This window comes from Podarcis erhardii (genome assembly GCF_964252035.2).
Source record: "Podarcis erhardii genome assembly, chromosome: 1".
Classification (NCBI taxonomy): Eukaryota; Metazoa; Chordata; class Lepidosauria; order Squamata; family Lacertidae; genus Podarcis; species Podarcis erhardii.
The window spans coordinates 100561968-100589583 of NC_138497.1; the positions used below are offsets into that span (position 1 = coordinate 100561968).

Genomic DNA, 27616 nt, shown 5'->3' on the forward strand with positions numbered 1-27616 from the left:
ACCTCTACCTATAACCCCCACCCCCCATTTAAAAATGATAATTATATTTTAATAGAAGCCTATCTCCCACTTCTCCTATCCTGGTTTGTGACTTTTGCAAGCTCTCTCCTCATCCCCGCCCCCATGCCACTCCATGCATAATCCAGGTTAGAAAGGATGCAGTGCATTCTTACAGACATTCAGACTGAAGAATTTTACTAATATAATTCAAATATAAAAGGAGAAGATGCTGTCAGTCTTAACTTGCTCTTATACAGTTACTCATGCACCACTACAGGTACATAATCTAACAAAATAACAAAACCAATACCAGGTTTATTACTGACAAACCACTAATTTAGTCTTTAAAAACCATCTAAAAACCATAATAGTTTCACATCTAAAATCACCAATGTTGGAGCAATCTTTTCCTCGCTAGTAATGTTCATGTGCAAGAGATCACAAGTTGACAACGCAGCTGATCTTACATTTTAAACATACACAAGCACACACCCCTTTATTATATTAATCCTATGCTTACAATATGGTATTTAATTTGAAAAAGTGAATGCGGCATACATGACAGTTGACCGAACATATGGTGAGTTAAACTCTTCTTATATTTATTTATGGTGGTTAAAACTTGTCAGTGACTGATATCCTTGTGAGTTTTAAATCTGTTTTCAGTGAACTGGAAACATGTTAGATAATGGGTTGTTTATACACTGTAAATCTACTTTCAGTGAGCTGGAAATGTGTTAGATAATGGGTTGTTTATGAGTTGCAAATCTGTTCAGTGAGCTGAAAGTTTGTCAGATAATGGGCTGTTTATGAATTCTAAATCAATATTCAGTGAGTTGGAACTATGTTTGATAATGGTTTGTGTATGAGTAGTAAATCTGTTTCCAGTGAACTGGAAACATACTAGATAATGGGTTGTTTCTAAGTAGTAAATCTGTATCCAGTGAGGTGAAAACATGTTAGAGAATAGGGTGCTAGTGAGTTGTAAATCTGATTTAGTGAACTGGAAACCAGTTTAATGGAAGACTCCTTACAAGTCATAAATTTGGTTTCTGTGCAAAGAAAATGTTAAATTACGTGTAGGATTTGGGTAACCATTTGCTTTTAGGGATGTGTAAAATCCATCAATAAATAGTGTCTTTTTAAGTAGTAAAAGTTTCTGTGAAGTGGAAATGTATCTTCAATATCACCAATTTTATTCTTGAGTGTTTCAATGAAATACTGTAGATATTTGCTTGAATATACAGCAACCAGATACAAATTTTGTTTTCTCTTAACTGGAGTAGGAGAGCCCAATTATCATAGTCAAAGCAATGAACAGGCATGGAAGGTTCTTCATTTCCTCACTAAGATTAAAACCCTGAATTACATCAATGACACTTTCCTCCCCAATGATACAAGCCCCTAAGAGGCAGAACTCTGAGTGACATCTAAATCTCTCAGCCACTATGGCTACACTACTATATCTCCTCTGAGGCTAATAGAAATATATGATAAAATGTTTTGCTTAACTGTTTTGCTTAATATCACTTCTACAATCTGTTCATGAAACAAATGTAGAAATTAGATTGGCCATCTCAAGCAATATTGCCCTCTGTAATCTTGTGCATGAAGTCTGTCTCAGATTAGAATCTCAGATTAGAATCTGAGACAGAGAAGATTTTTGGGATTTACCATGGTCAGTTTTTCTTTGGGGCAAACACCACTTAGTTGAAACTGGAAGCCAGTGCTCAATGTTATTGAAATAGCAATTGTGAATAAAGGCAAATAATTTTCCCCCCCAAGTTCAGTTGCAGCCAGTGCTTCAGTATCAGATGATACCCTAAAACCTGAGAGAATACATTTAGATTAAGAAATACTTAGACGCCCAATTTATTATTACAGCTTCCAATCAATTAAAAGTCAGTAATTAATCACTTGCATTTTAACCATTTAACCATTTAAGCTAATATCGTGTATTCCAAAACTCAACAAATTGCGTTTGGAGAGTCTAAACAAAGTATAAGATCATTACAATTTAATAAACAAAAGCTACCACTCACTGCTAACAAGAAAAGGCTAGCTGGAATGTTTTCTTTTTCATTCCCTATTATGGGACCAGGCAGCTATGAACATAGCAGTAAAAAAGTGCACCCTTAAATTTGCCATCTCACAAATTAAACCAATTAAGGCTGCGATCTAAAAATATGTACAAAAGATAAAGTCCCAGTGAGTAAGCATTGCACTGTAAAGCTTCATTTATTGCAGATATAATTTAGGGCATGAGATGGTTGCACTTTGGGGGGTAAAAATAACTAAAAGACAAGTGGATTTAACAACAACCATGCATTAGTATACTTACTTTCAACTACAACTTTTCTGCCAGACCAATCATCTTTAATAAGTTGTATGTTTCCAAAGTGTGCATCACTGAAGAAGATTCGGTTAGTACCTCTTCCTTTTTGGCTGTAGTCAAAAGTCAGTGCTATCACATTTTTGAAATATTCAGGATTTTCGTAAGGTTGTATTGGTGAATTTAAATTTGTTTCATCCGAAAGATGTATACTTTTAAATATTGTTCTTCCTGAATAAAGCAAATAGCCATCATGTCTCAGGCACGTAACTCCATCCTCGGCTAGGTAGCCATGTGCACAAGCACATGTTCTCTGCATATTTCCTCGAAAAAGGCAAAGTTGCTGACATCCACCATTGTTCTTTGCACAAATGTTGGTTCCTGCAGGGAAAACAATAAAAATTCTGATTTTTATAACTTACCATATCATAATGATTTGATCATGTTAATATCACACACCAGAAATGTTATTAATCCATGCATTTACAGTAATATAACTATTATTTAATTAAATGAAATGGCTCTTATGCCACCAATGGAAGGAGAGGACCCCCCCCCCATTTTCCCTTCCATTTGCAGCTCACTTCATCCCCCAAAATAAGCTATGAAGGGTTGGGGGATCCTCTAGAACAGTGGGAAAGGCAGAATCAAGAAAATGACCTCTCTACCTTTCTGCTGCAACTATTATTTACCACAGTCATTAATCAATGATTGAAAGAATTGTTGAGATTTCTCTACAATTGCTAAGGATTACTGTTATAGATATATATCGGCTATGAATGTTCAAATGTCTCATACAAGGTCATATTTTATTATTTTAGAGGTATTAGAAGAGATATATGAAATATTAAGAAATGTTTATTTAAACAAATGTACTTGGAAACAAGTCCTTTTAATTTCAATATAATTTTAAAACAAATAAGTATGTATAGGCCTGGTTTGGTTTTGGTTGTTTTTATATATATAAAAAAAATAAAAATTGAAAGTATCTGTAAACAGTATAAATCAATATATAGAAATTCTATAGCTAGAAATACTTAAGTATATATAAATATAATCAAAAGCACAAACTTTTGTTTTAAGTGGTCTGGTTGGTTATAAATGTTCATTGTAATATTTGTTAAATCAGGCAAAAAATGAATAACTTAAGGACCAAATGTCAAAGTAACAACTTTTAAATACCTCATGTTGGGAGTCCAACCTGTTACTAACATAGTTGTCAAAACATATTTCAACTATTAATTTTAATTTGTACTTTTGATGTTAGCACAGTTTCTAATTATGGCTTGGATCCTGAATTTGCTTCTGCTGCTGGAAGAATCTCACAAACGGTGTTTTTCTAATGGTATGCTCCCACTGGTGAATGAGGGGGTGATTTTGGTTGATTTCCCTATCCCTATGCAGCCCCATCCATGAAAATTGGGTCCAGATGGTTGGAGGACCCCCTAGAACAACAGCAGGGCTTCAGGAAGAAGGAATTGGTAAAAGATTCCTTCATTCCCTCTGCGATTCCTTGTTGGATCTAAAATCTTCCATGAGCAGAAGGAGTCCTTCTGTCTGCAGAAGGCATACTTAACCCTATATGTTTAAATATTTGCTTTTCTGCATTCTTCCATAGACCAAAAGAAAAAAAATAGTAATGAAAACAAAATGATTTGATTACAAATTCAATCCTGATTCAAATGATTTAAGGAACTAATGTCCACTATTAACATTTTATGTGTCTCTGTGTGTATTTGACTGTTCACTGTTTTAAAGAAGTCTATCAATTATTGTTCATTTCAATAGAGATATTTGTTTACATGTAAACACATTCCAGTAATTCTGGTGCACTGCTAATGGGAGAGAAACCAAAGACACAATTCAAGAGGTGCTCCCCACTGCTGATGTAACCTTTCCCACCAACACAAAGCAGCTGAGCACCAGTAACGCTAGACTAATTTTTAATTTCAGTATCTCACACCCCATAATCTGTTGTCATGTGGCCATAAAAATTGCCTGGCTTTTCCTTGCCTCTGTAACACAGCAGACTGATATGCAGAAATTAGTAGGTTAAGCTTTTCATGACACAAAAAGTACACATTACTAAATTGCTGCAAATCAAATAGCTGTTAAGGCTAACTATAGAACAGTTCAAAAGTTGACAGCTCTTGCCATGATATTTACCCTGGTAATATCTTGTTCCTTTTGCAGAAGCTTTTGCAACTGTTCTAGCATTAATATCTCCCAGTGAAACATGGGTTAGTTCCAAATGCCACAAACAAGCTATGAGCTTCTAGTTACCTAGCATAACATATTCAACTTACGCTGATGTCAGTTACGAAGTTTATACTACTTATTATAGTATAGCAACCTAGAAATACTTAATTGTTTCTTTTAGATGGAAAGACTTATGCAATCATGCAAATAATATCAAATATTTTGGAGACATAATTTTACAATCATTAATGTTTTAGTAGGAGACAAAGATTAATATTTGCTGTGGAAGGGTGTATATGCCACTTAATCAGTAAACTTAATCAGTAAACGTAAACATATTTAAAAGTGTTACATATTTTGGATCATCTTTGCTTGTTGTAATGCCTTTCTGTTGTTGACCTCCATCTGTCTCAAGAGACCACCGAGTGTGCCTGTGGAAGCTAAGTCAAAGTACTGTGTTAACAGCACCAACTGACCTTATAGGGGCACAAATACTGGCATTCCTGTTATATTTTTAGTTTCTTTACAGCAACTTTACACACCCTGAGTGACCTTAATGGGACTCTGTGCAAATGAAAAGCTGACTTTTGGCTTCAACTACTTTTCACTTCACTGATTTTAAATGCCCTTTAAACCATGCATTCAATTAAGACCCACTATCTAAAAATGAAGTTAATGCTATCAGTATTTAGGATCTTGCTGACAATGAAGATGCGGGCATCTCTGCTAGAAGGTCATATTAGAGGGTCAGCACTTGATAAAGGATAAAACAAGTGTTTTGTGAACAATGAAATTATGTCTGTGATTTCTCCCGTCTTGAACAGTCATCATGATGCCAATGCATTACAGCTTTAGACCTGTGTTAATTACTTCTATCTTAATAAAACTTATTTTTAAAAAATAGTTGAAATGAGATAGAAAACATTTCAAAATATTTTCACCTGTTTTCCCCCCTTTGTCTTCCTGGCTCACTGACAACCCCCCCCCCCAAGACATTAACCATTTGTTGCCTAGTAAAATTTGAAAAGTGTATTAATATCATTCATTTTTTTCAAACTGTCAGCCATCAAATTCTAGCATGTTACTTCATTATTCTCCCTTACCCCCATTATTCTTTCATCTAGTGCAATCAAGTTGTAGACACAGGCACCATTCACCAGAATAAAACTGTTCAAAAGGCACAACACACAAACACGCAAATATTTTTATTTCTGAAGGTAACATAAACATAAGTGGGCATCAAAGCAATTAAAAATAAAAATAATAAACCTTCTAGAGTGTCAGCCATGTTAGTTTGTTGCAGAAAACAACAGCAAAGCATTGTGTGGCATATTTAAAGACTAACAGATTTATTGCACTATTTTAGGATGTGAGCTGAGGATCGTGAAAGCTTATACCATGATAAATACGTTAGTCTTTAAGGAGATACAAAGTTATTAGTTTTTTTATAAAAAAAAAACTATCTACATTGGAAATTCAGGAACTTATTTAATAAACTGTTATACTGATGTATTAGAATATCCTTTTATTTATGTGTATAATATTCCACACAGTTTTCATTGTTATAAAAAAAGTAACATCTCAAGTGGATGCAGCATATTGAGTCTTCGCATCTATACTTACCACGAGTAAACAAAGACAAGCAAGACCTTTTGTATCCCTGAAATTTTAAGTGTATTGTGTGTGTATATATGCACAATTATAGTTCTCTGTTACCAGACCTAATAGGGAAATCAACACAAAATCGTCACATTTGTGTTCATCTATATTCTTTTTTTTTTAAAAAAAAAAATTGTATTAATTTTCCAATACAAAATAAAAACAAACAAAGCAACATACACACATAAACAAACAAAAACATATAAACATGTATAGTTTCAGATCCCTTTTTTAAGAACATTATTTCTCGGACTTCCCCTTACCTCCCCATCTCTGCATCCCTATTTTTAATTTTTTTCAGCAACCCTCCGCACCAGTTAAATAATTACTTATTTTCTTTTTAAATTTCTTCTCGTAATTAATCAATCAGATACAGCTGTAATTCTAGATTTTCCTTTCCCTTGCCATTTTAGCACTCATCTATTTTGCAACAGTTCTTGAGATATACTTTAAATTTCTTCCAGTCTTCTTCCACCGTCTCTTTCTCTTGGTCCCGGATTCTGCCAGTCATCTCCGCCAATCCCATAAAGTCAATTACCTTCGTCTGCCATTCTTCCAGTGTGGGTAGTTCTTGTGTCTTCCAATACTTTGCTAAGAAAATCCTTGCTGCTGTAGTGGCATACATAAAGAATGTCCTATCCTTCCTTGACACCAATTGGCCGACCATGCCCAGGAGAAATGCCTCTGGTTTCTTATGAAAAGTACATTTAAGTACCTTCTTAATTTCATTATAAATCATTTCCCAAAAGGCCTTAATCCTTGGGCAAGTCCACCAAAGGTGAAAGAAGGTACCTTCAGTCGCATTACATTTCCAACATTTGTTATTGGGCAAGTGATAGATTTTTGCAAGCTTGACTGGGGTCATGTACCACCTATAAATCATTTTCATAATATTCTCTCTTAAGGCATTACATGCCGTAAATTTTATACCGGTGGTCCATATCTGTTCCCAGTCAGCAAACATGATGTCATGACCAATCTCTTGTGCCCACTTAATCATAGCTGGTTTAACTGTCTCATCTAGTGTATTCCACTTCAACAGCAGGTTATACATTCTTGATAAATTCTTAGTATTGGGTTCTAACAGTTCTGTTTCTAATTTTGATCTCTCCACCTGGAAGCCAATTTTCCTGTCTTGTTTAAACACCTCCATTATTTGGTAGTAATGAAGCCAGTCTCGTACCTTAGTCTTTATTTTCTCAAAACTCTGTAATTTAATTTTTCCACTCTCTTGCTCTAAAATTTCACAATATTTTGGCCATTTAGATTCCATATTGAGCTTTTTCACCTCCTTAGCCTCCATTGGTGATAACCACCTAGGAGTTTTATTTTCCAACAAATCCTTATATCGAATCCAAACATTGTATAATGCTTTCCTAACAATATGGTTTTTGAATCCTTTATGAACTTTTACCTTGTCATACCATATATATGCATGCCAACCAAATGTATTATCAAACCCTTCTAAATCCAAAATATCTGTATTCTCAAGAAGTAGCCAATCTTTCAACCAGCAGAAAGCTGCCGATTCATAGTACAGCCTTAGGTCCGGCAGGGCAAACCCCCCTCTGTCTTTTGCATCAGTTAATATCTTAAATTTTATTCTGGGCTTTTTGCCCTGCCAGACAAATTTAGATATGTCTTTCTGCCACTTCTTGAAACAGTCCAATCTGTCCACAATCTGTAATGTCTGAAACAAAAATAACATTCTAGGCAATACATTCATCTTAATTACAGCAATTCGGCCTAACAAGGAGAGCCTCAGATTTGACCATATTTCTAGATCTTTCTTTACCTCTGTCCAACATTTGTCATAGTTATCTTTAAATAAGTTCACATTTTTAGATGTCATATTAATCCCCAAATATTTTACTTTCTTTGCCACCATTAGTCCAGTTTCACTTTGAAACCTCTCTCTTTCAACATTTGTTAAGTTTTTCTCCAAGACTTTAGTTTTTTGCTTATTCAACTTAAATCCTGTTACCTGACCAAAAACTTGAATTAATTCTAAAACTCTTTTCGTACTAGTGTCTGGCTGTTGTAAAGTCAATACTAAATCATCTGCAAAGGCCCTCAATTTATATTGTTTGGCTCCGACCTGGATTCCTTTAACCAACTGGTCCCCCCTAATCATATTTAACAAAACCTCCAAGACAGATATAAAAAGTAATGGGGATATTGGGCACCCCTGTCGTGTCCCTTTTTCTATAGAAAGATCTTCAGTAACCACATTATTTACAATTAACTTTGCTTTTTGTTCAGAATATATTGCACCTATACCATTTTCAAACCTTTGGCCTACCCCCATCCCATGGAGATTCTTCTTCATAAAACTCCAAGAAATATTATCAAAAGCTTTCTCCGCATCCACAAATATTAATACAGCCTTCGTATTAATATTAACTTCTAGCAATTCTATAATGTCAATTATATTTCTTACGTTATCTGACATGTGTCTCCCAGGGAGAAAGCCAGCCTGGTCCTTATGGATTTCCTCCACCAACACCTTCTTCAACCTTTTTGCTAAAATGTCAGCAAATATTTTGTAATTCACATTAAGTAATGATATAGGGCGGTAGTTCTTAATCTGATTCTTTTCAGTCTCAGTTTTTGGTATAAGTGTAATAAATGCTTCTTTCCACGATTCGGGTGCCTTTTTCCCCTCTAAAATTTCATTACAAACCTCCTTCAACGGTTGTACTAACCATTCCTTCAAGGCTTTATAATATCTGGAGGTTAGTCCATCTGGTCCTGGAGATTTCCCTAATTGCATGTTTTGAATGGCACCCTCTATTTCTTGTTCTGTTATTTTCTCGTTCAAAACCATCATACTTTGTTGTGAATTTTTTTGTAATCCATATTTCTTAAGAAACTCATCTATTTCTCCTTCATTCTCCGGCCCTCGTGCATATAGTCTTCTGAAATAACTCTGAAAACAATTACTAATCTCATTTGGTTTATAAATGTTCTTTCCTTCCACCTCCAAGCTTGTAACTGTATTCAATTTTTGTCTCTTCCTCAATTGCCATGCAAGAAGTTTCCCACATTTATCTGCTGATTCAAATGTCCTTTGTCTCATTCGCTTAATTTTCCATTCTATCTCGATTCATCAGTTCCATATACTGCATCTGGTAAAACTTAATTTCTCTCAAAATCTCATGAGACTTTGGTTTAGACCTCAATTTCTTTTCTCCTTCTTTTATTTTTTTCCAAAATCTTATCTTTCTTCTCATTTTGTTTCTTCCTCTTCAAAGAATTCTGTTGTATTAGGAAACCTCGCATCACGGCTTTACTTGCATCCCAAATTACTCTTTTCTCAACATCTGTCTTCAGATTTATCTCAAAATAATCTTTCAAAGTTTTTTTGGCCTTTTTACAAATCTCATCATCTCTAAATAGGGTGTCATTCATTCTCCATCTAAAGGAGCCAGCTGTTGTTAATTTCATCTCCATCTTTACGACATTATGGTCGGAGCATGTCTTTGGGCAGATTTCTACTTTTTTTATCTTTGGAGCCATCCCACTAGTAACCCATATTTGGTCGATTCTTGTCCAAGTCATTTTTGCTTCAGAGAAAAGGGTTCCCTCTCTCTCGAGAGGGTTCCTTGTTCTCCAAATATCAATCAGGTCCATATTTTCAGTCATTTCAAAGAAGGTCTTTGGTAATCTCCCATCCTTAGAGACCACCTGTCTTTGTGCTTTGTCCATGTTTGTGGAAACCACGCCGTTCATATCTCCCAACATAATTACATTGTAATCCAGATAGTCCATTAAAGTCTCATGCAACTTCTTAAAAAATTCTGCCTTCCCTTCATTTGGTGCATAAATTCCAACTGTCAAATTTTTTTCTCCTTGAACTTGTATTTCAATTGCCAAAAATCTTCCTTGTTCATCTTTAAAGATCAATTTTGGGGCCAACTTTTCCTTTGCATAGATCACCACTCCTCTTTTCTTAACTTTGTCTGATGAAATAAATTCCTGTCCTAATCTTTTGTTTATAAGCAATTTTCTATGTGCCCTAGTCACATGAGTCTCTTGTAAGCAAATCAAGTCCAATTGTTCTTTTTTCAAAATATGAAAGACCTCACGCCTTTTTCTGGGAAGGTTCAATCCGTTACAGTTCCAGCTTAGAAATTGCAGAGCCATTGTTATTTAGTTGGTTACTCTCCAGCTGCTCCCTGCAGCTGTTCTTCTTCCGTCAGTGGTTTAAGTCCAAATGTTAGATTCCCAATGTCTGCTTTTGGAGTCAGTTCCACAACTCCTTTTAAAAGGTCCTCCTCGTTTCTTTCCAGGAATTGTTTTTTATCTTGTACTGTTCTTATTTTGACTTTCTTTCCTTTGTAGTTGAAAGACAAACCTTGTGGAAATTCCCACCTGAAAGGTAAATTGTTCTTTTTCAGCAAGTAAACCAGGTTCTTGTAATGAGTTCTTGCCTCCAGAATATATTTAGGGATGTCCTTGTAAATCTGCACAAAGGCGTCTTCAATCTCTAAAGATCTCTGATAATGTAGGCTTAATATTTTATCTCTTTCCTCTTTAGATCTTAAAGTTATCAGACAATCCCTTGGGCTCTTTCTATTTTGCCTCCTGCCCAATCTGAAGGCAGCTGTTATCTTAAATTCTTCTTCCTCCGAGTTTACCTGCCAAAATTCTGAAAATTCTTTTGTGAGAAAGTCCACTAAGTTGTCTTTTTCACTTTCAGGGACCAATCTTAATCTCAAATTCCTCTCCTTCCTCTGCATCTCCCACAATGACAAGGCCGCCTCATGTTCATCCAACTTTTTACAGACTGGTACTAACTTCTCCTGTGCAGTTTCTGCAGTAGTTTTAGCTTCCTCAGCAATTTTTCGAGTTGCAGCGTTTTCTTCAATCAACTTGTTTATAGTTTCTGTATTAGATGTAATACTTTTAGTGTTCAAATCTAATTTTTTTGAAAGTTCTGTCAGCTGTTTAGTATTTTCTGTACTCTGCTTTGTCAAAACTTCTAAAGATTCATTTATTTTAAGTAATGCTTGTGTCACTGGATCCATAGGTATATTTGTCACTTTTTCCTGCCCAGCTGCACCTGTTGGCAGTGTGCTTGATATTGAGCCCCTTTTCTTTTGTGCAGCTTTGGCTTTAGATCTTGTTGCTATCTCTTCTGCTGGGCCGCTCATGTCCCAAGGTCGTTCCCACAGGAGCAGCTTTTGAATGGAAAAATCCACTGACTTGTTTTTTTACAGTCTGTATTGCAGCTGTTACCCTTCAACCCTCTAGAGGGAGTAATTCAATGTATCCAATAGGCAGAAAAGACAAAGAAACAAGAAATCCCCAAAGAGAGAAAGTTTTTGGCAACAATCTTCCAATATATACAAACTATCAATTTGTAGTTTCAATAAAGTCCCAAACTTGTATCAAATAGGGTCCCGGCTTTGTAACAAATCTTATCTGACAGTTCACCGTCTCAGTGCTTTACTCAGGCAGTCCGTTCCCAGAGTCTAAGACGGCAGAAAACTTTTCTCCTTTACTTTTTTTTCATGCAGGTTAAACTAAATCCACCACTCTTCCCCCTTGCTCCTGCTTGCTAGGGGGAAATTTAAGTTCAATGTCAAAGTTAGGCAGTTCAAATTTACTTTTCTTCCAATTGCAGCTTTGTAATTTTGTTGCTTTAGTTGTCATGCAGTCCGGAGAAGGCAGACTTCCTTTATTTTTGCCTTTCCCATTTTCGGCCAAATTTCAAGCAAAATTTTGAAAGTCCCAGTAAGCTTTCCAATCCTACTTACGGGTATTCAATTTCAGTTCCAGATTTCAGGAAGGAATCGGTGCGGCTTCACTCCACGGGCTGGGTAGCGACTCTCAGCACCGCGCGCACCCCCGATGCCACTCCAGAGCCTTTAAAAAGGCTCCTTTACAGTAAAGGGGGGCGCAAATGGTGCCCGCCGAGTCTCCTTGTTCACAGGCTTCCGCGCCTGTGATTTTAGGGGTCCCCGCTTCGCCGTAGCGGTCAGACCCGAACTCGTGAAGCAGTCCTCCTCCGGAGCTCGAAGGGAGGACCGCCATTAAGCGCTGGCGTTCATCTATATTCTTGTAACATTAGAATAAAATGTCATCACAATGGGTTTTATCCAACTGATGCTCTTACATGAGTACAGGAACTTTTGATCCAGCAGGAAGCATCCATTAATGGAGAACAAGAGCAAATGATTTTCTTAATTAATTCTCCCTCTACCCTGCAGCCTCCAGCATTTTCTTCAAATGTCCTGGGCAATCTCCCATCAACCCAGAACTGGTTTATTTTATAGGATTCATAATGTTCTACAGCATTCATAATCTAAAAACCAATATTAACAATATTAAAAGCCAAAAAATAAACTAAGCACTGCTGAATTCAGACACACACGCTTCCCAGCCATATGACACATAATATTTCACTCTATGACAGTAGCAAGTGTTACCTCTTTGTTAGCAAAAATGTGGTCTGTACCAATTTGGCCGAGAGTCAAGCCTAATGAGCACAGCAGCTCATCCCCAGTAGGTCTTGCTCCATGGCTCAGTGGCCGAGACTGTAAGTTCCTACCTCCCCACAGCTGTACAGCTTCCCTCCTCTCCAGGGCTTTTCCAAGCAATCAGATACTGTGCCTGTGTGAAGTCAACCTTTCCTCCCCCCCTTACATGCCTCTACTGGCTCTGGGAAGCTAGCAGGGAGGGGAGCTTGTCATAGCAGGAGGGGAGACTCCTGTGATTCTTCACCTACCTGACTCATCTCTGCCTCTTGGCATCCCTCCTCCCCTGCTTAGGCTTCTGCCTCTGATTCTGAACTTCTCTCTTCCATAGATTCCCCCAGCTTACTAAGTCCTGTTACCTCATTAGGTTCTGACATCTCCTCTTCCCAGTCTTCTCCCTCTGACCACTCACTGTTGTCCCACTACCACTCCCCGGGGTTTCAGACCTCTTCCCTTGGTGGTCCTCCAGCTGGCTCTTCCCACCATTCCTCTGCATCCAACTAAACCATGACACTATTCAGTTCATTAAAGACACATAGACATAATGCCCACGGCAGCAACTCAGTCCTGAAAGTTCCTCAGGCTGGAGGTGGGACAGCACAGGTGAAACCAACCACCCCATAATAATAGATTAAGTCTCTTCTTCTGGAAACACCTCCGTTACGAAGGCTCCTAGGGTTGGAGGCTGGAGCAAAGCAGGTGGAAATGTTTGTTGTTTGCTGGAGATTCCTTGTCTAGAATTTCAAGTGCTTCCAATTCTAGGGTGAGGCTAGTTTCAACCTGAGTGCATTCACCAAGTTTATGATGGACTTGGAGGATCATTTTCAGTTCAGCTCTAGTTCTAAGCTGAATTTATCACTCAGTATGGGAAATGGGTGCTCCTTGCATCCCGATATCAGTTTATGTAAGTCATGCCTTCTTGATCATGACAGTCAGGACTGGCCTAAGACATTTTGTTGCCTGAGGTGAATGATTTATTTATTTATAAAAACATTTATATGCCACTCTTTCATAAAAAATTGCAAGCAGAAAACAATTTTTTTTGTTGCTACGTAAGTTCTAAAGAACTTATCTATAGAATATGGTTATAAAATGTCCGCTTTCTACTTTCTATCATACAAGAAATTTCATTTTGGGTTGGTGCATATTAAGTACTGAAAATATGTAACCTTTATAAATTTCCTATATATTCTATATTTACTTACTTACCTACTTACTATATTTTACCATGTAGGCCCAAAGTAAGGTGGGACTCAATGTCATAGAAATGTGGCTCACTTTAATTCTAAACTTTGTTTCAAACATACTGTGGTAAAATCTAGTGCATTTTAATTTCACATTGTTATTTTCTATGATATTGGCCTGAATATTGTATGATCTTTACAATTACTTTCTCCTATTTTTCATTTCCTGAACTATATTTATAATGATTAGGTAGGGGGTTATCTTATTTTATCATCATTTAGAACATTGTTTTATTTAAAAGTTCAATAAAATACTTAAGTCTTGTATATATGACTGCTATTTAGCAATTTCTGAAAACATTCCATTACAAAAATACAGTGGCTATTTTGTTTTTCATGCAAAAACAACAAAAAAGGACGATAGAGAAGGGTACACTCAAACATTAAAGTGTTGAACAAAAGTTTACCTTTCTCACGTCCTCTATTGAAGACTTTCACTTCCTTCAAGTTTATTCCAAGACCTGTCCTCATGGATACTGCCTCTGTGGCATCGTTTTTGTGGCCTCGTCTGATGGACCCATTTGCATGAGCTCTGCCAAAAAAATAAAAAAAAGGAAATATCTGATCCACAAATCTCAACTAATTAAAATAAATTAAGTCATTAAAATGCAGGAGACATCTGGCCTAGCAGAAGGTGAAAAAGCATACTTTTGACTGTGATGTTGATATGGTTTAGCTTTGAATATCGAAAAGTGCCTTTTCTCTGGAAATTACATAGCTTTGTGAGATCCTTTCAGTGACCTTGCTAAAGAATGGCTAATCCTACAAGGGTGAAGCATCTGGCACAGAAATAACATTTTGAGACTCAAATACTTATGGAAAAATAAATTACCTGTCAGACCAGTAGATGTAAGCCCCGAAGACTGCGACTGAAAACATATCCACATTGCTTCCTGACAGCACAATCTCCCGATTCCTTCCACTCTCAAGGTCGATTCTTTCTATCTTGTCCATTCGAGCATCACACCAGTATAATTTATTTTCCTATGGATCAATTGAAAGGTAAGCTCCAAATACTTTTATCCTAGCTTTTATTAGGAAAATAAAATAATGAATGTTATGTGGTGTAAATGTTTTAGCATAGCATAGCATTAAATGGACTCTATTTGGAAGAAGGCACAAAACCAACCTCATGGTCTACAGAAATTCCATTAGGCCATGTAATTCCAGTGCCAACAAGAACCATCTTCTCTGATCCATCTAAACGTGCTTTGCCTATGCAGGGTGCCTGTCCCCATTCTGTCCAGAATAAATATCTATAACATGGGAAAAAATAGGATAAAATCTATGTTTATTGAAACTGATCACGGGGCAAGTTATTGAGTACTATGAGCATTAGAAGGTTTGGGAAAGTTCTCATCACTGCCTGTTCACTGCATCTCTCACATATGTTTCTGAGAGTCAGAGGGTATAATGAATGAATGGTGTGGGGTAGGGAATAAGGGGCTACTATAGGAGGTAAAAATTGGCAAAAATCAGACAGAAGCATCTTGTGCAAGAATGATAAACTTAGTATATTAAGAAGTAGGTATACAATATATATATATATTTAATTAAAGGCTTTGTTTGCTAAGTTTGCTAACTTGCAATCTGTTACTTTGTTCACACATGCTTCTGTATACACAAATGTGCTCCATGAGATATGAAAATTATTAAGAATTTTTGCTAGTACCCACCCTTTAATGGCATCACATCATAGGTCTGCATACTGGATTCCCAGCACTGGCCCAAAGGGGACTATGAACTATGGCCCAAATCCAAATTATTAAACAATTAGTTCCACATACTTATGTAAGCTTTTGGCTTGTGCTTCTTGAACAGCTGCCCTTTGTTCCACATGGGAAACATCTTCATTACTGATAGGAAACTAAGGCTGAGAGAATTACATTTTGATAAGATTGCCAAAGAAATTGAGGGCTAAATTGAGAGTTAAACTGGGAACATGAATACTTAACCACTATTTCAATAATTTGGTTCAAATGCATGCATATAAATTATCAAGTTACCCTTTTTCTGGGTGTACAGCTATAGACCTTGGCTGGTCCAGACCCTGAGAAATGACTACATATCGAAAAGATCCATTCAGCCTGGAAACTTCAATATAGTTGAAGCCATGATCTGTCCAATATATATTACCTGGAATGGGGGGAAGCACCATTCAGTTATGGTGATATAAGCCTTTAAGAATGCTTATACTTACATGGCTATTAATGACTTATTACTTATTAATAAACAAAATCAACAGTTATATCGCATTTGTAATGGTCAATGATATTATAGTATACTTGTTACAAATTCATACCTAAAAATGCTAAGAGGATGTTTAAAATAAATCTCCAGGGAAAGGCCACAAGGAACAACAATCTACCCCCCCCCCAGTAAACAGAGTACACCAGAGCTTCTTACTGAGTTAATAAAACAAATACATCCAGAATAAAAACAAACAAAAATAATGTGGCTAGATCTAGACTCCCCATGAGTGGATAGAGATGTCCTCTGCAGAAAGGGAGTCAAGGTGATTTTCACAGATTCGTCATTCCTCCAGCAGCCTGCTTTGTACCCTGAAAAGCTGCTCTGGAGGATTGAGCATGGAAGGTAGTGTTGGAGGCTGCAGGGAGGAGGAATATTATGGGTACCTTACCCCACTTTCATTGGAGTGATGCCTTTTCCATGAGTGGAAGGAGTCATAGATTCAAGGAAATGTAGAGTTGGAAGGGACCCTGAGTCCTTCCAGACCTATGCTTGCATCCATCCCACTGAATATTGAAAAGGAAACTGAAAGATGCAAGCATAGCTAAGCTACTATTTCCCCCTTGGTTACAAAGTAAACATGATTTGAAATCATGACTAGTATAATTGTTGTTTTAAAAAGCATTTGATAGCATTGAATGGAGTTATTTATATCAGACGTTAAATTTAGCTTTGGGGAGAAATTTATCAAATGGATTAAATGGATCTATCCAACTTTCCTGGCATTTGTTACAATATCAAGGGATGAGTTCTGATACTCTCCATCTTTATAGAGGATGTATCAGAGCTTCCCTATCTCTGTTAGTATTTACTTTATCCAGTGCTTTTTTCTGGGGGGGACGCAGGGGCATGCATACCCCTAAATATTTTGTGAATCTTAAGTTTGGCCTCATTGAGGGGCAGCATTTCAATATGAGTAGGAAAATGAGAGTACCCCCTAAACACTTTTTTAGGGGGGAAAGCACTGACTTTATCAATCAAGTATTTCACAGAGTTTATGTTCAGAACTAAAAGGGGTTGACATTTTTTTAAAGTGCAGGGTAAGACTATATGCAGATGATAGCAAATTAACTTTGCTTGATCCAGCAGAGAGGTTCGAGAATGGGATAAAAATACACTCAGAATTTGCATTATTATCAGGTCATAAGGTTAATATGAACAAATCAGAATGGTTATGATTTAACGTTGGGAGAAAAGAAAAAGACATGGTAGCCACAGACTATTAAATTTGCGGGGGGGGGGGGGGACCAATTCAGTACTTGAAGACATGGATAAATGCAAAATCCAAAATCATCATCATCATATCAATAACCAATTGCTGTGGGAGAACAATCCAAACCATCAATGTGTGTGGATTGGATGGAAGTGCACCTCTACTGAGCTCTGCCACCTAAGCCAGCCTTTGGTCAGGCAATGACAATGGAGTGATCAGTGTAGCACTTTCCTGGGTGGGCAGTAGTATCCCCACCAACAGCAATGTGGCAGGGAATGGGAGGTTCTAAGCTGGTCCAGGAGCTGTTGGTTCTTGAAATGATTTCACTGCTATCATATGCAGCATCAAGTCAAATAAGGGCTCAACTGCTTCATGAGCTATAGGCTGCCACAGCAATCTACCTTCTATCCACTTTCCGCCAAGGCCACCAAACATAGCAGGGCTGTGAGGTCAGTACATTCGCATCAACCAAGATTGTGCTTAGTCATCAATTTAAATAACATGATAATACCAGATGACAGATAAATATGAATAACATTTATTAATGGCAGCACATTAGTTATTGCCAACAGATGGAAAACAACCCACACTCCTATGCATGAAAACATTGGATATAGTTTATATGGTGAACTTCACCAACGTGACTAAAAGAAAGAGAGAACAAAATGATCAGTTCATACTAAAGAGCGTCTTTTTCTCTTCAGTACTGGAATGACAAAGTGCAAACATGCTCTTGCTCTTCTCTTGTGCAATCTTATTAATCTACTTTTACAATCATTTGTTTCATATATATAAATTGCCACAGTACTATTCTATTTATTGTTCCTGGGGGGCGGATGTGAAATGAGACTGATAATGTTTTTCATATGAAAGGTAATAAAAAAAGGAAAAGTCAAGCAAAACCTAACCTAACCTAAATAAAGACTTAAAAATGAAGAACTGGTGTTACCCGCTATCCAATCCACTGCAATGCCTTCTACTCTTCCCAAACCATTTGTAATGATGTCTTCCTTCCATGTCTGGTCTCTTCTAGCTCTGCTTATTTTGTTGAACCCCATGTCCGTCCAGTATATTGTATCATTTCCTATGAAAGAAATATTAAAAATTAGCAATTATCAAAAATACAACCTTAAATCTGCAATAAATGCCATTAATCAACTTAAGATCTTGTGGGATGGGCTCATTCTAATGGCGGCCTCTTCTTAGCACCTCAAGTGCATGGAGATGCCATTGATGAGAAAACAGTGCCTCTATCTTGGGGATGTGTACATAGCTGCTGTGATTTATGTAACTCTGCAAGACTGGGGGGGCGGGAGGATGTTGGTACACATAAGCAGTGTACTTCATGAGTCATCTTACTGACAGAAGTGTGAATACACATGACAGTTTGCCTCTTCTGTGAGCAAGAAAAGAATAGGTTTCCATTTTTACTGCTCATAAAAGGTTGAGCTATTTATCAAATGAGAAGATATGATGTTGTATAAGTTTGGTCCTCCAGGCGGTGTTGCCTTCCTTGGGATTGGGGGCACTGGGTTGGTGGCATTACACCCACCCCCACTCCCATGAGCCACTGCTGTATTAAGTTTTTATACACACATGCCTTCCCCTTGTCCCTTCTAACAGTAACATAAGCATTCGTCTTTCAAATATTTAGTTAGTATGGACGTAATCTAGGTTGGCAAGTATCGATCAACTCTGATAAAAGGTTTCATGTTCAGTTACATGAAAGATTCAGGACTTCTGCTCCCTCCTCAAGCTCACAAGTCGCTTCCCAAAAAGATTATGGTGACAATATTTCATAACTGCTCAAGATGTTAAAATATGTGTAAAATAAAGATAAATATTTGTATTCACCTGCATGAAAATCTATGCCGACAGCAAATGAGGCTCCTGATATAGGCATTAATGCATCTGTCTTATCATTTGGATCAAGAGGAACTCCTCTGATTCCTTCATGAACAGAATACATCAGGAATGATTCTATGCCTAAAGAAAACACACGTGCACAGAAACAGTAAAGATTAAAACCATTATGAATATCAGCAACCGGGACGGATGATGGGGACTTCAAGGGACATTGGAAGGGAAAGAGGAATCAACATCAAACCTCATTAATAGCCCAATAGCTGTTTTGGGGATCTTATCTGATTAATGGTAGAACATATAAATGGAACACAAAAGTTCATACAAAAAAGTTGTATGAAAAAATAAGCACCTAATGCTACAATTCAATATCCATTTACCTAGGACTAAGTCTGAGGCAAAGCAGGGACCCGGGTGGCGCTGTGGGTTAAACCACAGAGCCTAGGACTTGCCGATCAGAAGGTCGGCAGTTCGAATCCCCGCAACGGGGTGAGCTCCTGCTACTCAGTCCCTGCTCCTGCCAACCTAGCAGTTCGAAAGCACGTCAAAGTACAAGTAGATAAATAGGTACTGCTCCGGCGGGAAGGTAAATGGTATTTCTGTGCGCTGCTCTGGTTCACCAGAAGTGGCTTAGTCATGCTGGCCACATGACCCGGAAGCTGTATGCCGGCTCCCTTAGCCAATAAAGCGAGATGAGCACCGTCGCCCCAGAGTCGGCCACGACTGGACCTAATGGTCAGGGGTCCCTTTACCTTTACCTTTTAAGTCTGAGGCAAATGGCTTCCTTTGGAACCAATCTGGTGCTTCTCCCAGTTCATATGCACCATGACCACCTCCCTGGCCCCTCAACCCTTCCCTTCTCCCTCATGATAAGTGACTGACTTGCTGGGAACCTAGCATAGGGGCTACACCCCAGCTGGTGAGCTACTTCTAAATAGCACTATAATTCAATTACTCCAGTCCCTTTGCATTCATTGGACAAAACTAAAGCTAAACCAAAAACAAAACAAAAAACATTTTTTAAAAAAAAACATTTCTAAAATGTTAATTTCCACACACACCCCTAAAGAAACCCCTGTGGTGGCAGACATTTTCCCCATTTTGAGAGGCCATTTCCACATGGCTTTAAACAGAAAACGGCAAGGTGGGAGGAATTTTACTCTTACTAAGCACTTGGGCAGAATATTGCCTTCACGTTTCCCCTTATATATGCAAATATTAAAAGGATATATGGTTTCTTTTTTTAAAATAAAATAAAATAAAAGCTTGATTTTCAAGGAAACTCCTGGAACATTGGATGGTTTGTATGGTTTGCCCTGTAAAACGTCTACAAATATTGATTACTTTGAGCCAATGCTTTTCAAACTTTCTAAACTCAGAGAACATTTCCCACATTAACTTTCTTGCCTTGTAGAGGATTATGTGAACCGAGAATGAATCAAACATTAAAGAGGAACATCAATAATAGCAGACAAGCTGTCTTTCAAGAAACCATGTCCTTTCTTATAAAGAACCCCCTAATAAGCTTCCACGGAAACCTAGTGTTCCCAAGAACATAATTTAAAAGTGCTGTTTCAAGCAATTATTTCAGGGCATGTGTACAACTTACTAACACACTGATATATTGCTGATGGAAAAGTTTGAAAACGCACAGAGAGAGTGAAATCAACTGTTAAAATTTCTTTGGGCGTTTTGCATATTTCCATATGTTTGTTAGAAGCAACATGTTAGAAGCAACATGTCAGAAGGCTCCGAAATCACTAATTCTGAAACTGCAAGAACTAGCTTACTAGCTTTCTGTTATCAACATCAAAATGCAGAGATTGGAATTACAACAAATCCCCATATTAGTTAATTTTGTAAATTCTATAAAGTTAGTACAGTGGTACCTCAGGTTACATACGCTTCAGGTTACAGACTCTGCTAACCCAGAAATAGTGCTTCAGGTTAAGAACTTTGTCTTAGGATGAGAACAGAAATCGTGCTCCGGCGGCGCAGCAGCAGCAGGAGGCCCCATTAGCTAAAGTGGTGCTTCAGGTAAAGAACAGTTTCAGGTTAAGAACGGACCTCTGGAATGAATTAAGTATTTAACCCGAGGTACCACTGTATAGGAAAACCTGTAATAGCAATAACATACCAAAAATACATTTGAAAGGATCCAGAATAACAATAGTCATTTTATTTCCCAACTATGAAGCAGTGGGAAATTACTTCAGAGGTTTTTATTTATTTATTTTCTTTACTATGCATTATTATTTTATTTTATTTTATTTTGGTAATAGTGAAGCTGTACCTTGACATGACATACGGTTTTTCCGAAGGTTATAGCCTACAGTACACAAGCATGTCCGGGTTGATTCTGAGGTTGGTAAGCAAAGTTGGGAACATCCTCCATTATTGTGTTGACATGAATTGCTACCTATAATACAATGGAGTTGGGGAGGGGGATGAAATAGAAAACAATGTAACAATTATGTATGGAATACAAATACGTAAAGGCTAAACTACATGTGACCTTAATTGCCTAATTCTGCCCTGGAGTATAGGTTCTGTTCCACAATACCAGAGTAAAAGCTTTGATTGAGATGGGTGCCCTAAAATTCAGGGCAGGGGGCACTTTAACCATTAGCCCCCACTGGAGTTCCAATCTGGGTTGGCTACCCACACCTACAGTTTGCAATGTAAAAACATTTTATTGTATCAGTGTGGAGAAATTAAAGCACCTTATGCACCACTCTAGGATCTTGACCCAGATTGGGCCTCCAGCACTGGCAATTGGGGGGCCAAAGGAATGCGCTTCGAAGTAGACAAGTAGGACTATGCTTTTAGTCATGTAATGCTGACATGAATTTAAAACATATTTATATAGTATTTCAATTAAGAAGTAGGATTATTATTTTTTGGAAAATATTGCAGTGGCAAAATAATCATCAAATTCATTTAATTATGAAATGTAAGTTTTCTGTTTTCAGTCAATCATAATTTCAAATTTATGTACTTTATGTCAATCATAATTTCAAATTTATGTACCTTTAAAGTTTCAAACCATAAGGTTTTCAATATTTTACAGAGAAAAGTTATCAAAACCTTCTCTAATAAAATATTTTAACCACATGGCCACTTTCCAAACTATTTGGCATTCCCCTCCCTTTAACTCTAATTTAATTATGAGTCAAGAAGCTTGTATTCTAGTAATGAAAGCTGCCACCCAGGGCAGAGTACACTTAAGCCCCGTAGATTTCAATGAAATTTAAGTGTGCATAACTGTGTACTAGATTGTAGTGAAGGCATTAGCTATATATGTTGTATGGTTTTTGCTCTTTCGCTTCCCTCTGCTTTGTGGGTGGGTAAGTGGTCTTTTAACCAGCCTCCTGGAGAATAGGTAAGATGGGTGTGATAGGATTCTTTACCCGTGTTTGCAATCATGAGATTGTTGTCTATCACATGACGGTGTATGTTTTCATTCCACAGTGTGGAAAGTGACGGAGACAGGATGTTTATGTTACTGTGTTCCGTGAAGTAGGACTATCGTCCTCTTTTCTTTCTCTCTTTGCGGTCTGATGAGAAAGAGGAAGGAGCTAAAGCAGAATGCTCCGAGTGTATTATATGTAAATAAAGTAGATTAGCCAAAGTGCTTTGCTACTGAGTTCTGTTACACAAACTGCGAATACTCTGGGGATCCCTAAGTGTGCTGATGCTTCTTGGTATCAGTCGCTGTGATGTTCGGGCTGAAGAAAGCTTTTGAAGCTCCCAAACGATCAAACAGAAGAGAGAGAACATGATGGTTGGGCATGTGTCTCTGCCAGGGTCCTACACAAGAGTAGGGCGATCCTAACAGGGTGGGCCAGCTGCAGGACTCTCTTGTTGCAAGCTCAAGGGGTAGAAGGAGCAGGCAGAATGAAAAGTCCCTATCTCTGCATCAATATTGAAATTCAATATCTACAATATTGTTATAGCTGGGGTATCAGACTCACAGAATTATAGAATTTTCCCCCTTCCTTTTTTTTAAAGAAATATTTGTTTTCCAATAATTACCCAATATTCCCTTGACACTCTGGGGCTAACTGCGCCAGAGTGGGTGAGTGGCCAATAATTACCCAATATTACCACACTTTTGCCAATTATACAGATAACAATTAATATCAAAATAATTCCAATTAATTCTATATTTATACAATTTAATCAAAGTGGTTTCCCGTGCTCCTTGATCAATGTTTTTTGTCCAGTTCTTATATTGCTGTGTTTCATGTTTTTTTTTTATTAACTTCTAATTACATTTCAGTTGGTATATTAATCGTTAAGGTAACAGCTGCATTTTAAGTGAATACTATTCGTGTTATTACATTATCTAACTTTTCATAGGATTTCAAAAGAGGTGCTCTAATTATTTTCCTTTTCTCTGTGTCTGAATATATCCAGTTATAAAGTCCTTGGCCTTTGTCCGCTGTCCCATTCTTGAAATTCCTCCAATTGCTGTTGTCTCTCAGCGTAGCTGGGGTGGGGCTATAATCTTGGAGAATTCTCAGAATATCTCATTAGCTCCCTCCCACCGTGCTCTCATCTTGCTCAATGTTTCTGGACAACAACATACTCCAGCAGTCCACTCTTTCTCGCTACTCAGTCAAGAGTGTTGAAGTTTCCACAGCCAGCTTCCACCACAGGACATCTTGAAGTACTTTATTTTAATTAATCACCATCAGTGTCTCCATGCCTCCCTTGTCTGCTGCCCCAAATCTTTACGATTGCATTTTGGCCAAAGTCCACTTGAGTTATATCTCTTCTCTGTTGTTTTTAAGGGTGGTAGAGGTGGTATCTACTCTAATTTCCCAAGATAATCCACTCTTCCCTCCTTCTATTTCTTTAAACCACATGCAGATAACTGTTGTTTTAATCACAGGCTTTATTCCATACTGCAGACCAACTTCATTTTATATCTTTAAGATTTTGCATCTGGAGAGGGTTGCTGAATCATTCATAAAGAAACTCAACGTACCATATTTTTTGCTCTATAAGACTCACTTTTCCCCTCCTAAAAAGTAAGGGGAAATGTGTGTGCGTCTTATGGAGCGAATGCAGGCTGCGCAGCTATCCCAGAAGCCAGAACAGCAACAGGGATCGCTGCTTTCGCTGTGCAGCGATCCCTCTTGCTGTTCTGGCTTCTGGGATTCAGATTTTTTTTTTCTTGTTTTCCTCCTCCAAAAACTAGGTGCATCTTATGGTCTGGTGCATCTTATAGAGCAAAAAATATGGTAAACAGGAAACCAGAGGCTCTCCTCTTTGCCATCCACCGCCCACACCAAATAAAATATTTTCTCAGTTCCAAACCTCAGATCAATGCAGCTGGGTAATTCCACAGTTGGGCCTTAGAAAGCACTGCTAATAACAAGGCCAGTGGAAGTGATGATATTCCAGCTGAACTATTTAAAATTTTAAACGATGATGCTGTCAAGGTGCTACACTCAATATGCCAGCAAATTTGGAAAACTCAGTGGCCAGAGGATTGGAGAAGATCAGTCTACACCCTAATCCCAAAGAAGGGCAGTGCCAAAGAATGCTCCAACTACCGCACAATTGCACTCATTTCACACGCTAGCAAGGTTATGCTTAAAATTCTACAAGGCACGCTTAAGCAGTATGTGGACAGAGAACTCCCAGAAGTGCAAGCTGGATTTTGAAGGGGCAGAGGAACCATTGACCAAATTGCAAACATGCGCTGGATTATGGAGGAAGCTAGAGAGTTCCAGAAAGACATCTACTTCTGCTTCATTGACTATGCAAAAGCCTTTGACAGTGTCGACCACAGCAAACTATGGCAAGTTCTTAAGAAATGGAAGTGCCTGATCACCTCATCTGTCTCCTGAGAAATCTCTATGTGGGACAAGAACAGTTAGAACTGGATATGGAACAACTGATTGGTTCAAAATTGGGGAAGGAGTACGGCAAGGCTGTATATTGTCTCCCTGGTTATTTAACTTATATGCAGAATTCATCATGCGAAAGGCTGGACTGGATGAATCCCAAGCCGGAATTAAGATCGCCGGAAGAAATATCAACAACCTCAGATATGCAGATGACACAACCTTGATGGCAGAAAGTGAGGAGGAATTAAAGAACCTTTTAATGAGGGTGAAAGAGAAGAGCGCAAAATACGGTCTGAAGCTCAACATCAAAAAAACGAAGATCATGGCCACTGGTCTCATCACCTCCTGGCAAATAGAAGGGGAAGAAATGGAGGCAGTGAGAGATTTTACTTTTTTGGGCTCCATGATCACTGCAGATGGTGACAGCAGTCACGAAATTAAAAGACACCTCCTCCTTGGGAGAAAGGCGATGGCAAACCTAGACAGCATCTTAAAAAGCAGAGACATCACCTTGCCAACAAAGGTCCGTATAGTTAAAGCCATGGTTTTCCCAGTAGTGATGTATGGAAGTGAGAGCTGGACCATCAAGAAGGCTGATCACCGAAGAATAGATGCTTTTGAATTATGGTGCTGGAGGAGACTCTTGAGAGTCCCATGGACTGCAAGAAGATCAAACGGATCCATTCTGAAGGAAATCTGCCCTGAGTGCTCACTGGAAGGACAAATCGTGAAGTTGAGGCTCCAATACTTTGGCCACCTCATGAGAAGAGAAGACTCCCTGGAAAAGACCCTGATGTTGGGAAAGATGGAGAGCACAAGGAGAAGGGGACGACAGAGGACAAGATGGTTGGACAGTGTTCTCGAAACTACAAACATGAACTTGACCAAGCTGCGGGAGGCAGTGGAAGACAGGAGTGCCTGGCGTGCTCTGGTCCATGGGGTCACGAAGAGTCGGACACAACTAAACGACTAAACAACAACAACAATTCCACAGTTCTGATGACAACATCTTCTCTTGGAGTGTGCCTGACTTTAAAGCCAGTTAGAAATCCAATTAACAGGAGAACTTCTGCTTCTTAATGGTGGCATTGGAGGGTTTCACCAGGCAAAGTGCTTTTTGCACTTAGAGCCTTCCTGCCGCCCTCATTCCATGCCAGAGTGAGAACTGTGAGTGAAGCCTGTTCCTCCCTTCCCTGAGAGGAATTTCCAAGAATGACTGACTATCATTCTTGTTTTCCTTCACCGTCTATCCCTGCGGTCTCGTGGGGGCTACCTCCATTAAGGCAGACAGGTACCGGGAACCAGAATTATAAAATTTTAGAGCTGGAAGGAACTACTTGTAGTACATGAAATCCAGCTGGTGAATTAGGCAAAGTCGCAGTTACAATGTTAGTAAAATGGAAAAAAAGAGGAACATCCTTAGACTTCACTACAAAATAAAGGAGTTGGGGTCCTTTAGACCTTCCATTCAAGGGCAACAGGCTCAATGAAGAACAGCCTGGCGTTCTTATTGAGGCCTTTCTGACTCACCCATCCCCTCAAAAACTAACTGCAGAATCTGCAGATAATTGATGCTAAATGAAGTTTTTGCTTTTATTAAATCCAAAGTTGATGCAAAGTTATGATGTTGCCTTTATTAAACCCAAGCAATGTGTGGTGTCTTCTCCTTTTCATTAGTGGTTCGGGTTACAAATACTAGTATGGAAATAGTTATATTCCATTTATTTGTGAGAGAAGAGTGGAGTTCTGCTCACGGATCACTGGAGCAAACCATTCAACTGATCATAATCATAGAAAATACAGTTTACCTTGTTGTGCTGCTTTATCATACACCTTCATATGTACAACTCCTGCAGTTTTGTTTCGCAGAACTGTGGGATTTCGTCCATCTTTCTTATTGCAGGTGCCCAGCTGGCCTAAGTTTTGGTCTGCCCACCACAGCTTCCGATCTGTAAAGATAATGTTTCTCATTAAGGAAAAACACTTCTTTACTAATATAACAACTTTCATATAAAAACAGATTTCCATATGATGTCTTAGTTATTTATGAGGTAAAATGTTTTTAACGTATTGTTTTATTTTAAAAATGCCTCTCTCTGCACCCAAGCATTTTTAATGAACAATAAATAATATCATGTGGGTGGTTGGATTTATTTATTTGATATACCACCCTTCATCCAAAGATCACAAAGCAGTTTACAACATAAATGCACCAAAACCCCCCACAAAATACATAGCCAAATAGCAAAAAACAATACCACCCATCCAATGTATTAAAATAAGACCCATGAACAATGACAGTTCTATAACGTTACAGTGCTAAAAATGGCAAAGATTTGTCAAATACCCAAAGCCTCTTTTTTTTTTTTTTTTACAATTCTCTGTCACCCTATTAATAATAATTAAGAGAAATTACAATTAGAACGTAATACTGTTTAATTAAGCGCAGTGCATGATGCTGTATGAGTGGCACCACAGTTAGAAATACGAAGCAAAATACCATACCTTAGAGT

At 38.0% G+C, this 27616-nt stretch overlaps 1 protein-coding gene across 3 annotated transcripts in view; it reads right to left on the minus strand.

Moving 5' to 3' along the window:
* Window positions 1-27616, minus strand: part of LRP1B (LDL receptor related protein 1B) — a 778324-nt gene that overhangs the window by 109893 nt on the left and 640815 nt on the right. For all 3 annotated transcript variants that reach the window (XM_081869915.1, XM_081869916.1, XM_081869914.1), the window contains 9 exons: window positions 26912-27052; window positions 21536-21661; window positions 19234-19365; window positions 18329-18463; window positions 15923-16052; window positions 15046-15172; window positions 14749-14900; window positions 14324-14448; window positions 2342-2713 (listed from right to left, as the gene is read on the minus strand). In XM_081869915.1, the coding sequence (XP_081726041.1) occupies window positions 2342-2713; window positions 14324-14448; window positions 14749-14900; window positions 15046-15172; window positions 15923-16052; window positions 18329-18463; window positions 19234-19365; window positions 21536-21661; window positions 26912-27052 (1440 nt within the window). The remainder of the gene's footprint in view (window positions 1-2341; window positions 2714-14323; window positions 14449-14748; window positions 14901-15045; window positions 15173-15922; window positions 16053-18328; window positions 18464-19233; window positions 19366-21535; window positions 21662-26911; window positions 27053-27616) is intronic.